General features: G+C 43.9%; 1 protein-coding gene across 3 annotated transcripts in view; it reads left to right on the top strand.

Moving 5' to 3' along the window:
- Positions 1 to 2,352: 2,352 nt before the first annotated feature.
- LOC147902764 (uncharacterized) overlaps positions 2,353 to 22,759 on the top strand; it is a 129,121-nt gene continuing 108,714 nt past the window's right edge. The window contains exons 1-3 of one of the 3 annotated variants that reach the window (XM_087373545.1): positions 2,353 to 2,591; positions 2,788 to 2,825; positions 2,963 to 2,999. In XM_087373545.1, coding sequence (XP_087229671.1) covers positions 2,472 to 2,591; positions 2,788 to 2,825; positions 2,963 to 2,999 — 195 coding nt within the window. In that variant the 5' untranslated portion in view covers positions 2,353 to 2,471. Of the gene's footprint in view, positions 2,592 to 2,781; positions 2,826 to 2,962; positions 3,000 to 22,759 lie in introns of all 3 variants that reach the window. The other 2 variants (XM_087373544.1, XM_087373546.1) reach the window with 2 other exon arrangements.

The following is a 22,759-nucleotide window of genomic DNA, read 5'->3' as shown; positions in this document are numbered from 1 at the left end:
TCAAAAAAAGGAAAAAAGACGGGTGAAAACAAAAAAACAGAGTAGCCAAAGCTCCAAGAGATCAAGTGCGCCATCTCTAAAGAACATTATATTCACACAAGGCTTTTAGGATAGTGGCATGACACAGAGAATAGTGGGAGCCTTCAACAACGTACTTCGCAAACTGTGGGCCCATATAATATTGAAGGCCTTCCCACAATGCCTCTTATAATTGATCCATCTTTCGAATGACAATCTCGAGTTGACGTTGTGAAAGAATAAGTACCTCCTCCAATCGGTCAATCTCTTGTATGACAATCTCGGGTTACTTAGGGACCCATTGCGAAATGGCTTCGTCCTCTGCAGGGCATAGGATGAGGAAATATCATTGCTACCATGGCTTTCCATTTATGTTTCTTAGTTGCTCCTTCACTAGATTGTATAGAAGATCATGCAAATTTCAATGATCTTTCTACAATATATAGACATATAGATATATATAGATATTCAAAATCTTTCATCTGAATTTATGATCCTTGTCCTGGAAAAGGATCACTTCAATCACTTTGGAGCTTTGTACAACATCACTTTTATCACTTTGTCTATAAAATTGAATATATATAGACATATAGATATATGTAGATATTTGGCATGACATTACGGTCCTTGGCTTGTCTTGACACTTTTCAGAATCAGAGCATTCTCATGTCGTACTAAGTGCTTCCGTCATCATAGCAACATCTCTTCCTCTCTCATTATCATTATCCAACCACTTTATTTCAAATCTTCAACTCCGTTTAATCGAAATCTTTCGTCTCACATTATGGTCCTTGGCCTATCAAAGGACACTATCTGGTCACATAGCTAGGAGAACATCTCTCCCTCTCTCATTAGCATTATCCAACCACTTTATTTTAAATCTTTAACCCTGTTTAATCGTAATATTTCGTCTCACATTATGGTAATCAAAGGACACTATCTGGTCACATAGCTGGGAGAACATCACTTCAGTTAATTTGAAAATATTATAATATTGCATATATATACATATACATTTATTATTATATGTATATACACATATCTTAGCAACTGCACTTACATTGAGAAATATGAGATCCCATAACTAATCCACAATTCCTAAATGAATGAATTGCATGACATTCATCTTATCTTGTATTAATAATAATAGAAGCAAACCATTGCACTGGTGGCTGTTATATTCCTAGTATGCAACCAATCACCGCATTGGTTGGCCAAAGTGTTATCCTAAAACAGATACATTGCCCAAGTAAACTTTGCAGAACATTAATAAATCAATAGATTACATAGATTACATCTCAAAGACTCCTTTCCATAAGATTACAACTCAAAGATTCCTTTCCTTTAGGGTTTTGGTTCCACATTGCTTTCAGCAGGTCGTTTTTTTGAGCTCCCTGATTATAGGCTCGACCCTCCTTGCTCCTTTTTTGAAGGGGTATGATTCCTTCCTTTAAGGGCCCGGCCCTCCCTTTATGTCTCTTCCTCTTCCCTTGCTTTGAGCTTCCTAGTTACATGCTTGGCTCTTCTTGCTCTTTCCTGAAGGGGGCTGGTTCCTCCCTTCGGTCTCCTTTTCCTTGCCACCGTCAGGCTCGGGCTTGACCTTCTGCAATTCAAGCTCCTTGTCTTTTGTAAAGATAAAATGGGATAAAAGTTGCACTTTGGGAATTTTGAAATTCGGTGGATTTCATTAAATTTGGGAAAGGTTTCATTAAATTTGGAAAAATTTTCATTGATTGTGGGAATTTTGCCAATATTGAAATATACTGTTATTTGAAAATGCCAATGATTATGAAAAACTTCATTGGTTGGGAAACGTTTCATTGGGTATAACAACTGGAACAAAGCATTCGTGGTAGAGTTTGAAAATCATGTATTGGTGGTGTTAAGAAACACCGTTTGGGGACAACGTGTATATTTTACTTGAGCTATTAATAAACACCAATTGGTGGTGTTAACAAACACCATGGAAAGTGAACCACTAGAAACAAAGTAGTTGTTGGTGAAAGACAGCTTTTGAAAATTGTCATATTAATAATATGCAAATATGCATCGATAGGTTAACAACGATATCACATGAGAGTACATATAAAAATGAAAGTTTGGGACATCAAGAAGGAGAAAATGATCACCATTTTCTATTCTCTAATACCAAGCAAGCTCTCCTGTGCTTTGATACATACATTCGGTGGAATCTTAATCTTCTTGGGTCTATTTATGGCTTTTGATGTCCCCGACCAGACCACCGCATCAATACACTCTGTGGCAACCATCCTCCAATTCTATTTCCTTCTCCATGAGTGAGTGATTGGTGTGAACTCAGCATCCACCAATAACCTTTTGGCTGAAATCGAGGGCTCCCATATGCGCGAAAGATTAACTTATAAATGAATTCAATGCACATGCTCGCTTCCAACAATATTTCTTTCACCCTCGCATGCACTCCCTGCCCGTGAATGTACACAAACCTTGTGTGTAAGAAATTGCCTCCCAAACTGGCTAGCTACATGGCTGGTGCTTCCCTGAGTGCAGTATCACGCATTGATGCAGTTGGAATGGACAGTCTGCAACAGCAGGTAATCGCCCTTGTAAAATTGCTTGCGGCAATGCCCATGATACATATAAGCATTTTGCAAATCCAAATCCTCATTTTATCAGACATCAATTGGGTTTTGTCCAAAAGATGAGAGTTAGTTGAGACAAGTGATTTCCCAGTTTTTCAAGTTCTCCCTCAGAAACTCACACGTTGCTCACATTCCTCTAAAGGTGCAGGAAGGCATTCAAAAGACTGTCACTCGTCGGATTTGGCGGTATGTAAATTGAATTGCCAATTTTGACTAATCTTCCCATTCAACCCCACCACCATATTATGTGCATTTTGAAGCATTGCCCCATCCACCTATGAAGAATTCTTCCTCAGCTGCTCATGCAAGCAAGACAATTGCAGGGCTGAAAGGCCGGGGAGAATATCGGACCTGCAGCTGGTGAGTTCGAAAGTCCATGCTGGGAATTGCGTGCATGTCCGTCACTTACAGAGGTTGGCAAATTAAGTTTGTTTTCCTTTGCATGTTCTCGTCCTGTTTCCATTAGGTGGTCTTAGGAAAGGAGCTGGCTTTTGCTGAGTGAAATAGAGGAAGAAGTATCTATTTGAAGTGCCTATTTGAGCAAAGTTAAGCAAGTCCATGTGGAGAGCATCTCTCGTCGTTGAAGATGGATCGGGCCTTGTTTTTTTTTTCCCCCCGCAACTGCTTGAGCCACATAAATATTTATGGGGACGAAAAATATTTAGTTGTGTCACAAATGTCACGGGCATACACAGCCCGTGGCATGCTTCCTACAGGCTGCAGTGCCATCAAATACTGCCAGGAAGCCTCAGAAGACAATGCAGGTCAAAAAATACAGGTTTGACTTTTTGGTCAAAATGTCAAAAGCTGCGACTTGTTTGGTCAACGTTGACTTTGACCAACATGGTCAACAGTCGGCGTTGACCCGAACAGGCCGGTCGATCTGCCCTAAAAGGCTATTTAAGGCTAGCCCATTGGCCTCGTTCATCATCAAGTCTTCTATTGCGCTAGCCCTCAGCAACGGCTACTCCAAGGATGAAGATCAGGGCAGCCCTCCTTTAGTTAGTCCAGTCCGGTACAACACTCTTTAGTTGTCTCTATTGTGGTGAGGGGTCTCCCTCCATACAGTAGTTGTTTCTTTATAGTTGTAGTATTCAATCCTCTGGGCCCGGTATCAGAGCTTCAATTTTTCTTTCCTGAGATAGGGAGGGTCAGTTTAGGGACAGCCCCACTCTTTTATGGTCCAGACAAGATCCGGTAAGGACACCATGAGTACTAATGAGCAGTCCAAGACGAGTGTGGAGGTGGGATCCATTTTCCAACCCCTACCACCACAGAACCCTGCAGATACTTCAATGTCTGCCATGATGGCCATGATACAGATGCAGCAACATCAGTCCGAGACTCTCTTCAACCGCATGGTTCAGCTTCAAGAAATGCGGGACAATTGTGAGCAGGCCGCTAGAGGGCGTGATATAGCAGCTCGGGAGGCGAAAGAGGAACGCGATTAGGAGGCTCGAGAAGCCAAGGAACTCCAAGACCAGGAAGCCCAAGAACTTTGGGACCGTGCCTACAAACGATGACGAGTGGTGCATCCTAGCATCCATGCATCATATAGGCGAGGCGGTCACTCGGTGGCTCAAGTGCCAGAAAGACCACTATGATGCAGACGAGGAGGCACCTCTTTACAGATGGCCAGAATTTGTGAGAGATCTCCGATCACGGTTCTTGCCACCTCAGTACTTGAATATACTTCAGAGTCAGTTCTATGAGATGTGTCAGGGGATACTAAAATGGTGAATCATTACGCCAAGAAGTTCACCTAAGTGTTTATACAGTTGCAGTTGGAGGAAAATTGAAGATGAGCAAGTTCCTCCATGGGTTGCGTACATACATTCAGTGGTATGTCAAAAGTTTCAGGCCACAAAATTACGAGAGTGTGTACAAGCTTGCTAACAAATTTGAGCTCATGCACAAAGGTCGCAGGTCAATAGTAAGAAGCCCTAGGATTCCACGTCAGGTGATGGTGGGAATGGACAGCAGAAGCAGAACTGGATGGCAAAGGACAACTGCGGATATGGTGGGTACTTGGATGCAGCGACACGAGCACTCTATGCCAAAGAGAACCGATGCTTCCATTGTCATGTACTGGGCCATAAGGAGGAAGACTACCGGCATTACTAGAAGCTTTGCGCAGAAGAAGCCGCGTCAAGTGGTTCAACCACAGCTTCAACTCCTACCGGGATAACCTCAGTAGTCATCGAGGAGCGGGCAGATTCAGGCAGTTCAAAGGACACCATTTCCACCAAAGCAGCTAAGGGGGCTTAGTTGACTCTTGTGCCAACGGAACCTATGTTCGAAAAGTGAACTCTCACATAGAGGGTATCCTGCAGCGGAAGACTGATAGTTAGCCCAGGATTTACATGCGGAAGTGTTTTACTATGGAATCAATGCTTCATTAAGTGTGTGTACTTCACAACATTCATGTGTATGTGTAAAATGCCTTTGAAACAAAGACTTTTTCTTTGGAGATGCATGACTGGCACATTGTCAGTGGGAATCACACTTGCCAAACGTCACATTGCACCATCCACATGTTTACGATGCCAGGCTCCTTCAGAGACTGTCCCTCATTTGCTTTGGCACTGCCCGGGTTCTAGGAACCTCCTTGGGAGAATTTCAGATCATCTTCGGCTCCGTTTCCCGAGTCACAGATTTGGGAAACACTTTTGGTTATTTGGTAGATTTATGAGGTCTTTGTCTCAATACTCACTATTTCTCTCATGGGTGAGATATTGGGCTCTTTGGACAATCTGGAGTGAGCATAATTTGGCATACTTGGGTCGGCAGATTCACAAGTCATATGAATCTTTCCGAGCCTCATTGCGGCAATCCTTATATGATGCTTGCCATGAGGGTGATATACATGCTTCTTGCATAGAGCTTTTCTTTCTATGTTTCTGATCTTTGGGATACTCTCCATTTTGGAGACTTCCCATCTTGTAAATTTATGAGAATATAAATACACTGCACTGGATTTTACTAAAAAAAAAAGTATGTGCAGACTAGCAAATAGATTGTGCTCAGAGACAAATATAGAAGCAACACTTCATATTTCCATCCATCCACAAATTGGACAAGATACAATACCAAAAGGTTCTCCTACTAAATGCCTAGCACCTCTAGATCTTTGAGCCCGTGTGCTCCACTGAGCATATGTAGACTCTCTGTCCAAAGGATCCCTCCACCTTGCTGTCCGGAACCTCAGCCTAGGTGTGGGCACCCCCTTCAAGCTTAGTCTGCAGCTCTCCAGCCCTCTTCTCTCCTCCTGGATGAGGCCGAGAAGATGCTTGGTCTTTTGCTCCTTGCTGCTCCTTGGAAGCCTGCTCTAGGTGATGTGATATGGAGTCTCATATGGCACCTTTATGAAGGTCTCTAGCCCTGCTCAAAATAACCGACCAGGCAGGGGGATAATGGCCGACCCCGTGCCCCAAAACCGACCCAAGAAGGATCTGCCTCAGCCGACCTGATGGCCGACTTTGTGTCTGCCAAAAAATGCCCCAAGGGGGCTCTCAAAACCATGGCCCTTGGCCCACACTGACCCAGCCCTTAGATCTGCTTCATATCTGGCCTGGTTGGCTGGCTCCAACCAGCCCAACCAGCCCCTCCATGTAGCCGACCCTGCTGCTGCAAGTCCCGCAATTATCTGCGCCATCTGCAAGCCCTGTTGCAGGCCATACACCTGCCCCCAGTCTTCCGCTACATAGGTGCCTCTACCCCGGGTTTCCTCGCCATGCTGTGCTGCTCCAGATCTGCCTGATCCATGCCACAAGGGCTTGCCATTTGCTCTGTCCATCAGCTCCATATGCCATCTTGTCTCCCGGTATGTTTCTTTTTTTTGTCTGATCCCTGCCCCCATGGTAGCCATGCTGCTGCTCATGTGGCCATCTCTCGGAAACCTCCCAAATGCTCTCCTCATATGGGGGCTTACAAACGGGGAGGTGACCTATACATTTCCACCAACGCATTGCCTTGAGTGGTGCATTTCCGGGGCAGCAGATAGAGAGCAACATGCAGGTAGCTTCAGCCACTCTGAAGATCTCAGGGTGGGTAGAGAGTCGGCCACTCAGGGTTGCATCTACGTAGGCAGCGGATCATCTTGGGGATAGGATGGTGGCACCAGTTTGAAGTCCGACCAGATAATCAGAACCAAGGCTTGGATGTCAAGATCCCAGGCTTGTGTAAAAGTTCATTTCTTGGCTTAGAGGTGTTCCGCCTCGACCTTTGATTTCAGTAATTTAGAGGGCTCAAGTCAGGACTCAATAGGACAGAGTACTATAGCAAACCCAAGATGTCTCCCTCACGATGAATCTTCCTCCGTCCGTATGCATAGAGGAGAATCAAATTGAGCATCTTCCGGGATCATTACACCACAAGTATACTTACAAGAAGTCAACAGAAGTTTCAGGCCATGGGATTACGAGTGTGCATATGAGCGTGCTCAAAACTTTGAGCTCATACACAAGGGTCAAGGACCTAAGCAAGCCAATAGTAAGAAGCCCTAGGATTCCATATCAGGTGATGGTGGGAATGGACAGCAGCAGAAGAAGACCTGGATGGCGAAGGACAGCAACGGATATGGTGGGTACGTGGATGCAGCGACACAAGCACTCTATGCCAAAGAGAATCGATGCTTCCATTGTCATGTGTCGGGCCATAAGAAGGAAGACTGCCCGCGTTACTAGAAGCTTTGTGCAGAAGAAGCCGCGTCAAGTGGTTCAACCATAACTTCAACTCCTACAAGGACAAGCTTAGTAGTCATCGAGAAGCTTGAAGATCACCTGAAGGGGGGAGCCTCGCCAGTTTCCCAATATGTTTCAGTTCTATGAGTGAGTCCTCATTTGGTTTAGTCCGGTACTGTAGGCCATCTCCTGGTGGTTCTAGTGCAAGGCTTGACTCGTCTTCCTGCCCCTGGACTCCCTGCATTCCCTTCCGTACAGTCGTACGGTACGGACAACCGTACTCAGCCTACACACACGGACGACCGTACTCAGCATGTGCCGTACATCTCTCCGTACAGGCATACGGAAGGTCTGGTACCTGTTCCGTACTGCATTCAGTACTTGCGCCGTACAGCTCGTATGTGAGCAGACATACAGATCCGTATTTGCATCGCCGTACAGCAGATACGGATTGTGACTCTGTACATTTTCGTACTTGACACGCCATACCTGCATGTGGGAACGTACCTGCTCCGTACAGTTTTCGTACAACGTACTAGCAATGTACCTGTTCAGTACAACGTACTTGCCTTTGTAATTGCATCCGTACATCCGTACATTGGATTCAGTCACCTGCTCCGTACAACTACCATATAGCCATACATTCTGCTCTGTACACTATACCGTACAGTCACATACCTGCTCTGTCCGTACAGATCGTACTATTCTCGGGATTTCAGTATAGGTTTGGCACGTGTGAAATTATTTGCAGAGTATTCTCAAAATTTGGGGCTTTTGAGGGCTTTTGCTCTCCTTATCTTCCTTCTACTGTTTGAAATCTTCTCAAGCCATTTCAACAGCTTGGAAAGCCTACATTTTGAGGTTCAAACTTTGGGACAGGTGCACTTTTGCAGTCAATTTGTGGACAGCAAGTCCTAATTTTGCAGTTGCAAGCCTTGAGGCTATTTTTTTTGGGATTTGGTCTGCAATTTCTCTTTTGATTGCAATACATTGGGACAGATTGGAGAACATTGAGTCACTTTTGCAGGACATTGAGTTAGATTTTCAGACATTAAGTCTTTTTTGAATGACATTTAGTCAGATTATCATACATTGGGTCACTTTTGCAAAAATCTAAGCAAACTTTGGGGCTTTTTTGCATTTGCCCTCTTTTTGGCCTATTTGCCCTCATTAAATTTGGGGCTTTTGCCAGATTTGCTGTTTTTGCAGTGAACATTGCTTGCCTCAGTCACATTTGGGTCAGATCTACATTTGCCCTTTGATTTGGGTTGGAAATTTGCAGATATTTGCTGTCATTTTTGAACAGCCAGCTCTTTGCAGTGATAGCCTTGAGGCTTTTGGGTTTTCAGGTCTCTTTCAGGGTATCACATTTGCTATGGCTGGGAACAATCAAGATCTATTTGGCATTCTTCGTGAAGATGATAAGTTGGATGGCACCAACTATCCGATGTGGTCTTATCTCATGAAACATATTCTTGTTGCAAAGCATTTGTGGAATATTGTTTCTAGGGTTGATCTGAGGCCAGCCAATGCTACAATGGTTGCCTCTACTGCTGGTCCCTCTGCAGGGGGTACTCCTCCTGATGCCTCATCTTCTAGCACTCTTGCTGCTGCTCTTCCAACTCAGGAACAGTCAAGATGGGATGCAAGAGATGCAAATGCACATTCATGTATTGCTTTATCATGCAAGAGAATCATTATTCCGCACATCCGGTCTTGCACGACAGCAAAGGATGCTTGGGACAAATTGGCTTCTCTTTATTAGATTCGCAATGAGGCACGTGTTGCATATTTGAGAAGGCAATTACAGGAAGTTAGTATGAATGAAGGTGATTCTATGGATGCATACCTGACAAAGGTCAAGGTCCTCATGGAACAACTTGCCAACATTGATGAGGTGGTGCCAAATTCTCAGCTTGTGAGTACCACATTGAATGGATTGCCAGATACATATCAAGGGTTTGCTACAACCCTTCGATTAGTGGCCATGGGTAATCCAGACCACTATTCTTTGATCAGCTAGTTACTTTGCTTTTGCAGAAGAGCAAAGTCGAGCTAATAGACAAGCCATTATTCCTGATCATGCACTTGCTTCACAGCAGACAGGAAGAGGCAAGGCTTCCAAGCCTATGGGCAAGCCTAAATCTGCGCATAGCAGCTGTAATTCCTCCCATGCATCTAAAAATACAGCAGATAAGTCAAAGAAGAAAAAATGCAACTATTGTCGCAAGCCTGGACATGACATTTCAGAATGCAGGAAGCGCATTGCTTCGGAGAAAAAGAAAGTAGGATTGACAGTTAATGCCTTACATGCTATTGAATCCCATGAGCCAACAGAGGCTTCACATGCACATGCTCTTCAGGATGATTGGGCATGGGCTGTTCATTGCTCATTTGATCCCTCCAAAGCTGATGCACTCTTTACTGCTAATGACGCTCAGTCTTGGTATATTGATAGTGGTGCCTCCAAGCACGTCACATCTTGCAGACAGTTGTTTCATTCTTTAGCAGATGCACCTTAAGGGGGGACTGTCACATGTGCTAATAATGCTTCATATGCTGTAAAAGGAATTGGAGATGTGCAGCTCACATCCATTTCAAGCCATCCTGTCACTCTGACAAATGTTCTTTTTGTGCCTGGAATTGAAGTCAACTTGATTTCAATTTCAGCAATTGCCACTTCAGATTTCAGAGTGATTTTTGACGGCTACAGATGCCTAGTTTATGATCTTCGTGATGACAATGCCATAGTTCTCACTGGCACTTTGCAAAAGGGGCTTTATCACCTTGATCATCACTCGGCTGCACTTTCTCTTGAAGCATTTGCTATTTCAGATTCACAGCTTGCTGAAACTCATCTTTGGCATGAGAGAGTGGGTCATCTTAATTATAGAGCTCTTGCAAAGCTACATTCACAGTAGATGGCAAATGATGTACCTCAAACTCACACAGTTTCCAAACATGTGTGTGAGGGTCGTCTTTTGGGTAAGATGCATTGGTTTTCTTTTCAAAAGAATTGTCCAAAACTCTCACAAAGGAAATTGCAGCTAGTACACAGTGATGTCTGTGGCCCAATGAGGACAAATGCCATTGGGGGGTACAAATATTTTATGACTCTCATTGATGATTTCACAAGATATTGCTGGGTATATCCTTTAAAAGCCAAATCTGAAGTTTTCTGATGCTTTTAGAGGTGGCTGAATATGGTTTTGAGAATGAATTAGGATGCAAGCTTGTCACTCTCAACACAGATAGGGGGGGAGAGTATATCTCAAAGGAGTTTGATGCATTTCTGTCTTCACGGGGCATTACTCACTCATGTACTACTCCTTACACTCCTCAGCAGAATCCTGTTTTTGAAAGGAAAAACAGGTCCACAATGGAGATGGCTAGATGCATGCTTAAGGCCAAGTCTTTGCCCAATAAATTTTGGCTTGATGCAGTGATGTGTGCCAACTATGTGCTGAATAGATCACCTACACGGGCATTGAAGACTGTTACACCTTATGAAGCATGGAAAGGCAGGAAGCCTTCACTTTCACACATGAGAGTTTTTGGGTCTCTTGCATATGTTCATGTACCATCTCAGCTGAGACATAAGCTTGATGACAAAGCCATCAAATGCATATTTATTGGTTACATCCAAGAGAGCATAGGGTATCGGTTATACCAACCAAATACTAGGAAGATTATTGTTAGTAGAGATGTAATCTTTGCTGAACATTCAGCTTTTCCTCTTGTGGACTGCAAAGCTAAACCAAAAGTTGACATGTTTGATGCTTTTGAATCTTGGTTACCTCTGCCAGCCTCAGAAGAGGACTTTGATCAGCAACATGAGCCTCCTACAGGCCCTTCAACAAGCAATGATCAGCCAGTACTCCATGCTGATTTGCAGATTTCTCTTCCAGCATAAAAAGATCCCACTATTCATGATGCAGTGATTGAAGAAAGAGCTGTCAATAGACAGCAAAGGCAAGTTCCCATATGGCTTCTTGGTACATTGAGGGACAGCAAACAAGATCAGCCTTTTGCTGCCCAGACAAGATTAGGGAATAGATAGATGCATGGTCGCTTTCTGGAGTTTGCACTCCTTGCTACAGCTTGCAATGAAGAGCCTTTGTGCCATAAAGATGCTTTTGACAGCAAAGAGTGGATGGATGCAATGAGAGCTGAGTTACAATCCATTGCCAAAAGTGACACATGGGAATTAGTAGATCTCCCTCCCGGCAAGCATGCCATTGGTACCCGTTGGGTCTACAAATTAAAAAGAAATCTGATGGTAGTATAGATCGCCACAAAGCCCGTCTTGTTGCAAAAGGGTATGCCCAACAACAAGGCATTGACTTTGAGGAGACCACATCAAGGATTACTACCATTAGATGTGTCATTGCCATTGCAGCCCATCATCATTGGCAAGTGCACCAGCTTGACATCAAAACTGCTTTTCTTCATGGGGATCTGCATGAAGAAGTCTATGTCACACAACCTCTTGGCTTTGAGGTTGTTAATTCTGAAAACAAGGTATGCCGGCCTAGAAAAGCCCTTTATGGTTTGAAGCAGGCACCTAGGGCATGGTATGCCAAAATTCATGCACACTTACTATCTCTTGGTTTCCAGAATAGCCCCACAGAACCCACTCTTTATGTCCATGGGAGTGGATCTGATTTTTTAGTGCTGATTTTATATGTGGATGATATGCTCATCACGGGCCCAGATAATCAGCATATTGCAGCTTTCAAGGCTGATTTGCAGCAGGTTTTTGAAATGTCAGACATGGGACAGCTCCACTATTATTTGGGCATTCAGTTTGCTCATGTTGAGGGGGGTATCATGATGTCACAGTCTAAGTATATTGGACAGCTCCTTGATCGTTTTCAGTTCAATGATTGCAAGCCAATCTCTACTCCAGTGGACCCTGGCTCTAAATTCTTAGCTCATGATGGGAGCCCACCATGTGATATCACTCTTATCAGCAGGCTGTTGGATGCCTTATTTATTTATGTCACACCAGACCTGACTTACAGTATGCAGTATCTCAGCTCAGCAGATTCATGCACATGCCTAGTTCACAGCATTGGCAGGCAGTGAAGAGAGTCTTCAGATATCTCAGAGGCACTTAGGATTTAGCCCTCTTCTATGGTGATCAGGGTTCACTTATCATATGCATGCTTACATGGATAGTGACTGGGCAGGATGTTCCGACACGAGAGTGTCACACACCGGCAATTGTTTTTTGCTTGGCAATTCATGTATCTCTTGGCTCAGCAAGAAGCAACCAACAGTTGCCACATCTAGGTGTGAGGCCGAGTACAGGGCAGCTTTCACTGCTACAGTAGAGAGTGTTTGGCTTCGACAGTTACTTATAGATCTTGGTATTCGCCAGACATCCTCCACTATTGTCTACACTGACAGCCAGAGTGATTTGGCCATTGCGCGTAACCCAGTGTTTCATGCGCGTACCAAGCATATTGAAGTTCACTATCATTATGTTCGGGAGCGGTTGTTAGCAGGAGACAGAGTTGTCCTATCTTCCCACAGAGGACAACATTGCAGATATGTTTACAAAGGCATTTCCTCGTCCCAAGTTTGAAGTCTTCCGACAGGCTTTACACTTGGTTCCCTTTGTTACATGATCTGACATCCCTTTGTACATTCATAGGTGGCTATATCCTTTTGGATAAACATGTGCCACCATGATCGGCAATTGGATGTCAAAACTAGGTCTTCATTTCCGAGACCGAAAATTGGATGCGAGGTTGTTCCTCTGTAGGTGGTATGCTTCTTGGGGAATCGTTGCAAAAAACAATCCACGCTTTTTTGGGCTTCCTATGCTAAGGGATGTGTATAAAAGTCAAATCGCCTCTATGTTTGGATCTCCTAGTGCCTTTTTTAGCACATGAGCACATGATGCTTTTCTGGAATTCATAGGCTATTTCGAGCTGTTGAGGGTGAGTTTTGTAAACCTGGTACGCTGCCCATAAAATTGCTTCACTCTTGCAAGGGTTGCCGTCCCATCAAGTCAGTTTTTCCTACTAGTTGCATGCTACATCTGCCATCTTTATTTCACTTCTGGAGGACTGCCCATTCCCTATTTACTCCTCCTTGCCCATATATTCAGCCTAGCTTTGTCATCTTCTATACTCTCCCTAAGTCTCTTTGATTCATGATGATGGAGTTCAAAAGTAGTAACACCACATGTGCCCTAAAAGTCGCTTCGAAAATGTCACTTAAAATATTTTGACTGGGGGAAACAAAACCCACTAGACGCACAGCTACTAATATTTCCTCGTTATATACTAATATTCATTCCGAACTCGAAACAGTAGAGATTGAAATAACAAATAAAATCAATTCGCAATTTGAGGAAGCCGCTTCCATCCTATTGCTATTTATCACCCAATTATCTTTTGTTCCTTCAACTGTTTGTTTGACCCACACTTGCAGCACATGAATAGCTTATATTGGTTTTGCGGCCCTGATTCAAAATCCAAGCAAAATGACCATGTCTTGTTTTGGAAAATGTAGAGGAGCAGCTCCCATGGCCTTAGGGAGAGCAGCAGTTGGTATTGGAAACGGAATTCAGACTGTTGGTATTGGAAACGTCCCCAGAATTGGATTTGCTGCAAATGGAATTCACGCTGTTGGTATTGGAAACGTTGCTAGAATTGGGTTTTCTGTTGGAACACGTCACACTTTTACTACTACTTATTCCCTCTCAGCCACTGTTTTGGATTTTGTTCTGACAGTAACACAGATATTGGTTCTCACACAGATAGTAGTTATCAATGGAACGCTCCAAATACGACAAAGAATGAAAAGCACGTCATGTCAAAAACAACCCCTTTAGCACGAAATAGCCTATGTAATATATTTTATTCACCCTATTGCATGCGAAAAAGCCAGAGCGTGACCAATTATCAATAGGATTGATAATTTCACGCCTAGTTAAGACATTTGTATGCAAAATTATAATTGTCAGTAGGTAGGATCACATCTCTCGGGTCGCTTTGCATTACCATGTGGGTATTTGGAATGAAAATACTAATAAGTATCCAGAAAGCTCTATTTTACGTAAAGCTTTCCTTGAATTTGAGGGTCGCCAATGCCATGTGAGTTTTCATAAAGGTTGGAATACAATTTGTAGCTATTTACTGAAGGAATATAAAACCCTTGTGGTGTGGGGGGAGGGATCGTTAGATTGTGTTAGAGAGCGTGCTAACTCTTCTCGAGGTAAATGTCGAGGTCTCGATCTAGCAAAGCTGCTTCGTAGTAAGAGTACGTGGAAGGAAGTAATGGAAGATGATGTGGTAGTTCAGAATGCCTATCAAGTTATAACTTTGTGTGAAGTACTTTTGTAGGTTTGCAGGCGCTAAAGGAAACCTCATCGATTTTTGGTCGCCTTCTAGCTTATGTGAAGGAAAAGGGTGATGAAGTGTATTTGAAGGATGAGCTGAAGGAGCGATGGCATGCCGTGGAATCTAATTTGTGTCGGGCATGATACCTAAGACAAAGGCAGTTGCTTTTTGTAGGTAGTCCAAAGGCTAATAAGACGAATTTCGTTCAGGCATTGAGCAAATTTCTGAATCTTTGTACCTTGTTGGTTGAACGATTTTACAGGGGAGATAGAGATCTTGACTTGTGGGTAATCGATGAGTTTGTGGGCTATGAAACTAACTTAAATCGGCTAAACACTCTTCTAGATGGTCAGAAGATACCACTGGATGAGCGAATTTTTGAGAAGAATAAGAATGTTCCCATGATCTTGATTGGTAATGAGGTTCCCTGTTGCTATCAGGACGAGTCAATTGAGAACTGGGTGTTTCAATTAGAATTTACTAGCCAAATAAATCCCATAGACCACGGTAGGCTAGCCTCCACGTTATACGTAGAATGCAGGATATACTAATTGCATTTTGTTTTGGATGTGAACGGTCCAAAGATTTTGACATAATTTGAAAGTAATTTAGATTTGGCTAGTCTGAGCAAGTAGATAGGTTTTCCATTGCCGGAAGCAAGGGAAGCTCAATCTTTTGTGTTCTCATCAAGCAAGGAAGAAAAGGCATGTGCTTTTTAAGTAAGGAATTTAATATTGCATCATTGTAGGAAGCGCTACATAAGTGTAAGTGGTTTCTTTAGTTTTTAATGTTTTAAATAATTCATGCATTCTTTTTTTCATTCATATATGTGAGAGAGAGAGAGAGAGAGAGAGAGAAGAAGTAGAAGTAGAAGTAGAGTCTTTTAACGTCCTCGGGGGCCAAAAATGACCCATGGGACTCGTCTCAATACAATGTAAAGTAGAGTCTCCTCAAGGAGAGGGGTCAGGAGTCTATGAGTTCCCGACGCCAGGTAAAAAGACGAGTGACAAAAGATCCCAATGCTGCCGGAGAGGCAGTAGAGAGAACTGATGTTAGCTGAGTGGAGTCCTCCAGTATCTGCTGGTAGTCCTCCCTGATATGTGCATATTGGGGGCACTGTAGAGCCACATGTGCCTCCGTCTCAACTGTCTGCATGTCACAAAGGGTACAGACTCTAGCATGTTTGGGCCGATGCATCCAAGCTCACTTCTCAATTGCAAATGTATGAGATCTGGTACGAAACCTGGCTATGTTTCTGCGATATAGAAGGGGGATAGGTTTGCTAATATAAGGCTGAGCATGAGTCTCTATGGACATGTATGTAGACCAACATGTGGGATTTATGTTGTCTTGGTAATATTCCAGCTTTACCTTCTTTTCACTTGTCAGCCAGTGAGTTTGCAAAGTCATTCAAGACTGGCATGTGCAGCCCATTAATCATGCATCTAAGTGCTCTGCCTTGTGTGTTGATGGTGTCATCCTCGGATGGTCTCTGCCACATGGTGTCCACTTCTATGACTGATTCTTTATCCATTTCATAATGTGTGATGGGCTGAAACTGTAGGTGACCAATTCTTGCATTAAGGTCTCCCATTACTATGACTTGACCCTTTTCTCTGAGTTCAGCCACATCAAGACATAGTGCTTCAAATGCATCACTAGGGTCCACTCCGTGTCAGATGTAAAAGGGTGACTCATGGTGAGGTATGTAGCACCCTGCAAGAAAGAAAGGGCATTTACCAAGCTCTATTTTCAGCCACATGTATCTTTTGTATTTGTCCACTTTATGGAGGCTGACTTTTTCTGCCATGTGTTCCTGTACCATGCATGCAACACCTCCTTGTAAGGCCACTCTCGGTAGTCTCCAGTGAGGTAGGGCCCAAACTTTGTGGATGTATGTCACTGTCTGGAAGATGGCATCAATTTGAAGGGGTGTCATCGTGAACTCTGCCTATATGATCTCATGTGGGACTGAGGGCTTACTCTGAATCATCCTGGAGCCCATGAGAACCTGCAGCCTCTCAAATGTCCTCCATTCTGCTATTGGGAGGTCACACCCCCAAAAGGGTGCAACATACATGGCCGTCGGTCGAACGAGGGTGTCAAAAAGCCAGCCCTTTGTCGGAGGGTCCTGGAAGTGGGCCTGGAAACACTGTCTCTCTAGACGGGCCAATGCGCCCCATCCTCGTGTGAGCCGTGCTCTAGCGGCGTGGGTCATCATGAAGAGGGGTCTTGAGAAAATTGCACCCAAATATGTGTAGGATTGCACTATCTCCACTGGGGCATCTCTGTATGTGAAACTGTGTCGGTGAAGCACCGCCCGTGAGGTGTTGAAGATCTAAACCTTGGTTTTCCCAAGGTTGACTGTCAAGTCCCTCTCTCTACAGAACACCTCCAAGGCTTCCAGATGTCTCTGTAAGCCCTCTGCTGATGATGATATGAGTACTATGTCATTTGCATATAACAGTATCTGTATCATGAGATCAGCCAGTGGCGAACCCTCCCCCCTCAGACGGTCTAAGAAAGATGTGATCTCATCAATGTAGAGTCCAAGGAGCGTTGGGGAGAGGGGGCAGCCTTGCTTCACCCCTATAGTACTGTCCACCCAATCCGATATACCTCTTGGGGCTCGAACTCTCCCTCGAACAGACTCGTATAGACTCACGACTCCCCAGATCATGGAGTCCGAGATATGTAGCTCACGTAGTCTCGTGATCAGATGAGATCGCAGGATGGTATCGAAGGCCTTCCGAAAGTCTACAAAGCATGTGTAGACTTTCTGATGTCGAGAGAGAGAGAGAGAGAGAGAGAGAGAGAGAGAGATTTTATTTCTATTTTTTGCTCTCTTTTGTTTCTTGATTTGTTTGTTTATTTTTGCTTGGTCGCCTTCTTCCTTTCTTCTTCCTTTCTTGTTATTTTTCCCTTTTGTTTAATTGACGTATTTTAGTAAGCACTTGGTTTGCCCAAGAGACACCGTGGGTCTTTAGAAACCCAGTATAGCTGCTTCTGCGTGGGCACTGATGACGACATAAGCATTGATTTGCTTGTTAGGTATGTGTCTACCTTTCGTTTTTTAAAATGTTTTGTTAGCTCAATTTTCTTCTCTTTCATTTTCTCGTTTATTCTCAATGTAGAATTTTGGAATTTAGAACAACAAAAAACTGATATGGCAAGGGAGAAACTGCCTCGGGATGGGCAGGGAGAGTGCAAACAAGTTCCCTAATGTGGGATCGCTTGACCTCAATGAGCAACATTGAAAATGCTAGTGATGGTCATGTCTCTTTGGTAGGTGATTTAGTTGGGTTTAGCTCAGTAAATCAAAACAAAAAAGTTAGGAAATTAGAAAAGTTCACAGGAAGAATTCCTTGGTTGAGAATTCAAAATGCTTATATGCGGCAGTGGCAAAATCTGGTTTTGAATATTTTTATTGCTTCCTATTCAGCATATGGAGGGTAATGCCAATGATTTTTACAAGGTTGCTCTACCTCGTCAATTGTTTTGGATGAGAACTTCACACTTTCTTCCCAAGAGGTTTTAATTTGGAAGGAAAATCAACTTATCGTAAGAGGAAAAGAACCTCGAAAAAGACCCCTATAGTGTGGAGAACTCATACAAAGCCCTTTAACATTTCTCTTTACCAACAAAGTCATACTCTACCCTTGTATGGAAACCAAAAGTTATGTTGCGGGATTGTCCTAGCTCTCCTGCAATCTAATATGATGATTGTGATTTGCTTCCCACACTTCCTCTTCCTCCTTTTTCATTTCCTTGAACTTCTTGAGCTCCAAGAGTTTTTGCTTCTCGAGACTAAAAGGGAAGACTACTTTACCTAGATAGACTAATGTCTTTGGGTCTTTTTTCAATAAAAGTTTTTGAAAGATATAATGTCAAAGTTCTTTTCAAACTTCTATACACCTTGGAAAATTTCTCTTTTGAGGATTTGGATGTAAATAATCTCCATTATATCCAACATAAACTTTCGTTGGATTGCTTCTCAAAACTAAAACCCGCTTTTCACACCAAAGAACTCTATCTAAATAAGGAACTCTTGATTATTATTATTTACTTCTCCTTCTCTTGATAAAGTAGGCTTGAACTCAATTTCGAAGTCTCTTGAAGTGATGGATTCTCTTCCTCATTATGCGAGAAGAATTTGAAAGCATCCAATAGTAGCTTGGAAATATGTAAAAACTTTAGGACAAAAGGCTTTCAACTATGGAGAAATAGGTAAAAGGCTTTCAAAGCAAACAAAATCAACTATCCTTGGAGAATTTTGTTGTTGTAAAAGTAAAAGATTCCAAAGCTTTGTTGATGCTGATTTAGAATATGTAGTCATAGCTGATACTTCCATTTTACTTTCTAGTAACTTAAGAGACTTTTCATGAAAGGCACGGAATTTCGATTGTCCTCTTTCAAAGAGTCTTGCCTTTTAAAAGCTATTGATAATGGAATCTCAAGGTTTGCTTTTCAAATAGAGAAAGTTTAGAAGCTCAACATATCTTATTGGAATGGAAGATTTTGAAGAAAGTTGCTTTGAACCTTGAAGAAGTCTCTTCAGTTAATTGCTCAAAGCAAAGTAATTCTCTTTCTAAAAAAGATAAAACTTTTCTTTGAAAATTTCATAGGAAATTTGTCATATCTTAAATGGACAAATGTTCCAATAATTTTGCTTTTTTCAAAAGTTAATTGCTCAAAGCAAAGTAATTCTCTTTCTAAAAAAGATAAAACTTTTCTTCAACAATTCCGTAGGAAATTTGTCATATCTTATATGGACAAATGTTCCAATAATTTTATTTTTATTTGTAAAAAGTTTTACCTAGAATGTCTTTTGACAGAATGAACTTGTCTGCCAAAACTTACGCCCTTAGACCTAGATGAATCAAGGAACTTATGCCCTTGCCTATTTTTTTGTAAGTCTTCAGGGTGCAAACCCAACCTCCTGTATGTCACATAGTGTGCATATGCGCCGCTCCTTGGGTAGTCGCTCTGCTCTGCCGCTCTCGATGCGAAGTCTGTGTGAAGAGACCCGGAACTGCCCAAGAGAGATCCTCATCGAGTGGGGTAGGTGAATCTGTGTGTATTTTGGTGGGTCAATAAAACCCTCCGCTGTGATATGTAGGAAGTGATCTCTGTAGAAGCTAAGCTTCATTGGGAGTTCACTCGGTTCCAACCAGGTCCGAAGTGTGTAGCTGTAGTAGATCCTCACGGATAACCTGGCTGACCTCGTGTGATAAGAGGGGAGAGAACGGAGCATCCATGCTATAATGGAAGGGAGGTAGTCTATCCATGTGGAGCCCTAGTCGCTCAAACCATCTCTTTATACGTGCATACAAGCACCTCCAATCTCCTCCTGCTGCAAGTGCCATAGAAGAGGATAGAGCTATCCATGGTAGCCTGCTACGCCCCGAGGTATAATCCCCATATTCCCTAACTCGATACAGATATGTGATGAACTGAAATGCAGCATCTAGCTGTAAAGGGGGTGACCCAAACTCAGCCTGAATGATCTGGTGAGGAACGGATGACTTACCACGAATCATCCGTGATAGCATGAGAACCTGTAGCCGCTCCACACGGGCCCACTCTGTATCCGACAAGTCTGGCTCCCAACAAGGGCTGCGGTACATCCCCGTTGGGCGAGCCAAGGAGTCAAAAAGCAACCCCTTGGTGCGTGGATCCTGAAAGTGTGAGCGGAAGCACTGCCTCTCTAGCCTGGCCAATGAGGCATACCCTCTACTCAAGCGTGCTTGCATCGTGGGTCTCATAGTGAAGCTCGGTCCGGAGAAGATAACCCCAAGATAAGTGTATGATGAAACTATCTCAACAGATGACCCTGCAAATGTGAACTGCTCCTGACGCATGATGGCTCGAGATGTATTGAAGATCATGACCTTGGTTTTACCCAGGTTGACCTTCAAATCATGAGACTCACAAAAGGACTGTAGTGTGTCTAGGTGTCCCTGAAGCCCCTCTGCTGAGGAAGACAAGAGAGCCACGTCATCTGCATAGAGCAAAATCTGGATCAGCGTGCCCGCAAGAGAGCAACCTACACCCCCCTGTGTCTGTATCACTGTCTCAAGCTCGTCAATGTAGAGGCCAAACAAGGTAGGCGACAAAGGACACCCTTGTTTGACCTCGATGGTACTCATGATCTCATCTGTCCACCCGGATCCTGCTCGAACTCTGCCAGAAACTCTCTCGTAAAGTGCCATGACAGCCCAAATGATCTCCTGGTCATAACCCAAGTCTTGTAGGCGCCGTATGAGGCGGGCTCTTGGGACCGTGTCAAATGCCTTGCGAAAATCCACAAAGCAACAATAAACCCTCTGCTTCCGTGACCTCGCCTCCTTGATTATACATCTGAGCGTCAGAATGTGGTCCATGGTTCCATGATCACGCCGGAATCCGGCCTGTCCTGCTGCTCTAAGTCCTTGACACTCTGCAAGTTTGCTAACCTCGGAGTCAAGTACTGATGCATAAATCTTGGACATGACATGTCCAATCATAATGGTCCTGTAGTTCTCCAGGCTCATGGAATCCCCTGCCTTGTGGATGGGTGAGATAGTGTTAATGGTCCAAGTGTGTGAAAATCCCAAACAAGCCGCTTCATTAAAAAGCTTTGCTAAGATCGGGGCTAGGAGGTTAATCCCATATGCAATGAACTCAGTGCATAGTCCCTCATGATCCTTGGCTCGACCATTATGAAGTTTCATTACAACATCCTTTACCCCTCCTCTAGTGAAGAGGGTGCAGGATGTGGGACGAGGCATGTGTGAGAGGCTAGGGACTGGCTGATTTGGGATGTCATAAAGTGTGCGTGCATAATCAAACCAGATCTGGGTGTCAGTGAGTGGCGGAGGGGACCGTCCTTCTAGAAATCTCCGCCAGTAGTTCTTAGAGTTGTTACTAAACAAAATGTTCAGTAGCTCCTCCTCGTTTCGACGAACAAAGTCTAGTTTCTTCCTCCGTACCAGTCTACGGTATTCACGTAGCGTATCTGGTGTGCTCGGAAGACTGTTTTTGGTTTCGAATCTGAGTTGACGGCGTAAGGCCTTACACTCATCATCGTACCAACTATTACAGGGTACGGTTCCAGGGGGTGGTGGGCAGGTGGAGCGGCTGGTGTGGGGAAAAGCGTGAATGGCAGCCTCGTGTAGTGAGCGGGTGACAAGGGCAGCACGATCCTCTAAAAGGGGTATGAAGTCAATATAAGTGAGAAGTATGTACAGACGGTCAGAGTAAGAAGGTGAGTGATCCCGATCAAAGCGTATATCGTGGTAGGTGGAGTAAGCATTGAGTGGGGTGGGAAGGTGCTGTGCGAAGGGAGGTGGAGATGCGAAAGAAAAGGTATGTATGATCAGCCCCTGGGGGGAGAGGTGCTACAGTGAAGTCAGTAATGCGAGATGTGAAGATAGGGGATCCCATGATGTAATCAACAACACTGGAGCCCCCCGCATGTGGAAAGCATGTGAAACCACCTGAAGCGGGCCATCTGTCAAGACCACTATAGATAATGAGATCATGTATCCTGCCTAGGTCTAATAGGGCCTGCCCATAGGATGAGAATGGACCTCGCCTGTCAGCCAAAACCCGTAGCATACCTGCCTCCTCAAGGTCAACATCTGCCAGTAGAGTGGAATCATCTCTGTAATCAAGAAGTGGTACCTGACGGGCCCTTGTCCTCGCGTTGAAGTCCCCCACTAGAAGGACTTCTCCGCGGCTAGAAATGTCAACGATGGACTGATAAAGGGCAGCAAATGGGGATGTCTCATGATCACCTCGAATATCTCTGGCAAAGTGAGAGGTCTCCGGGGGGAAGTAACAAAGTGCGACAAACAGATCCTGGCTGTCCATGTGTCGTATCTGGATCCAAAGAAATCTGGAATGTGTATCTCTCTGCTCTACTGAAATGATCCCCCGAAGTGTTAATCTGAAAAGGACTGCAACTCCACCTGAACCTTTAACTCCTCCTATACCCCTCGTGTCACCCTCCTTGTGTCTATACTAGCCTGTTCTGACGTATCACGGGAGTAGCACCCTAATTTTCCCCCCAGCCTATTCTACCAAGACTTTCAAGCGAGAG

This window comes from Dipteris shenzhenensis, chromosome 4 (genome assembly GCF_047967505.1).
Source record: "Dipteris shenzhenensis isolate YYH24624 ecotype China chromosome 4, Dip_SZ_1.0, whole genome shotgun sequence".
In the NCBI taxonomy this organism is placed as follows: domain Eukaryota; kingdom Viridiplantae; phylum Streptophyta; class Polypodiopsida; order Gleicheniales; family Dipteridaceae; genus Dipteris; species Dipteris shenzhenensis.
The sequence above is the reverse complement of the archived record's forward strand: the minus strand, read 5'-3'. Positions and strand labels throughout refer to the sequence as shown.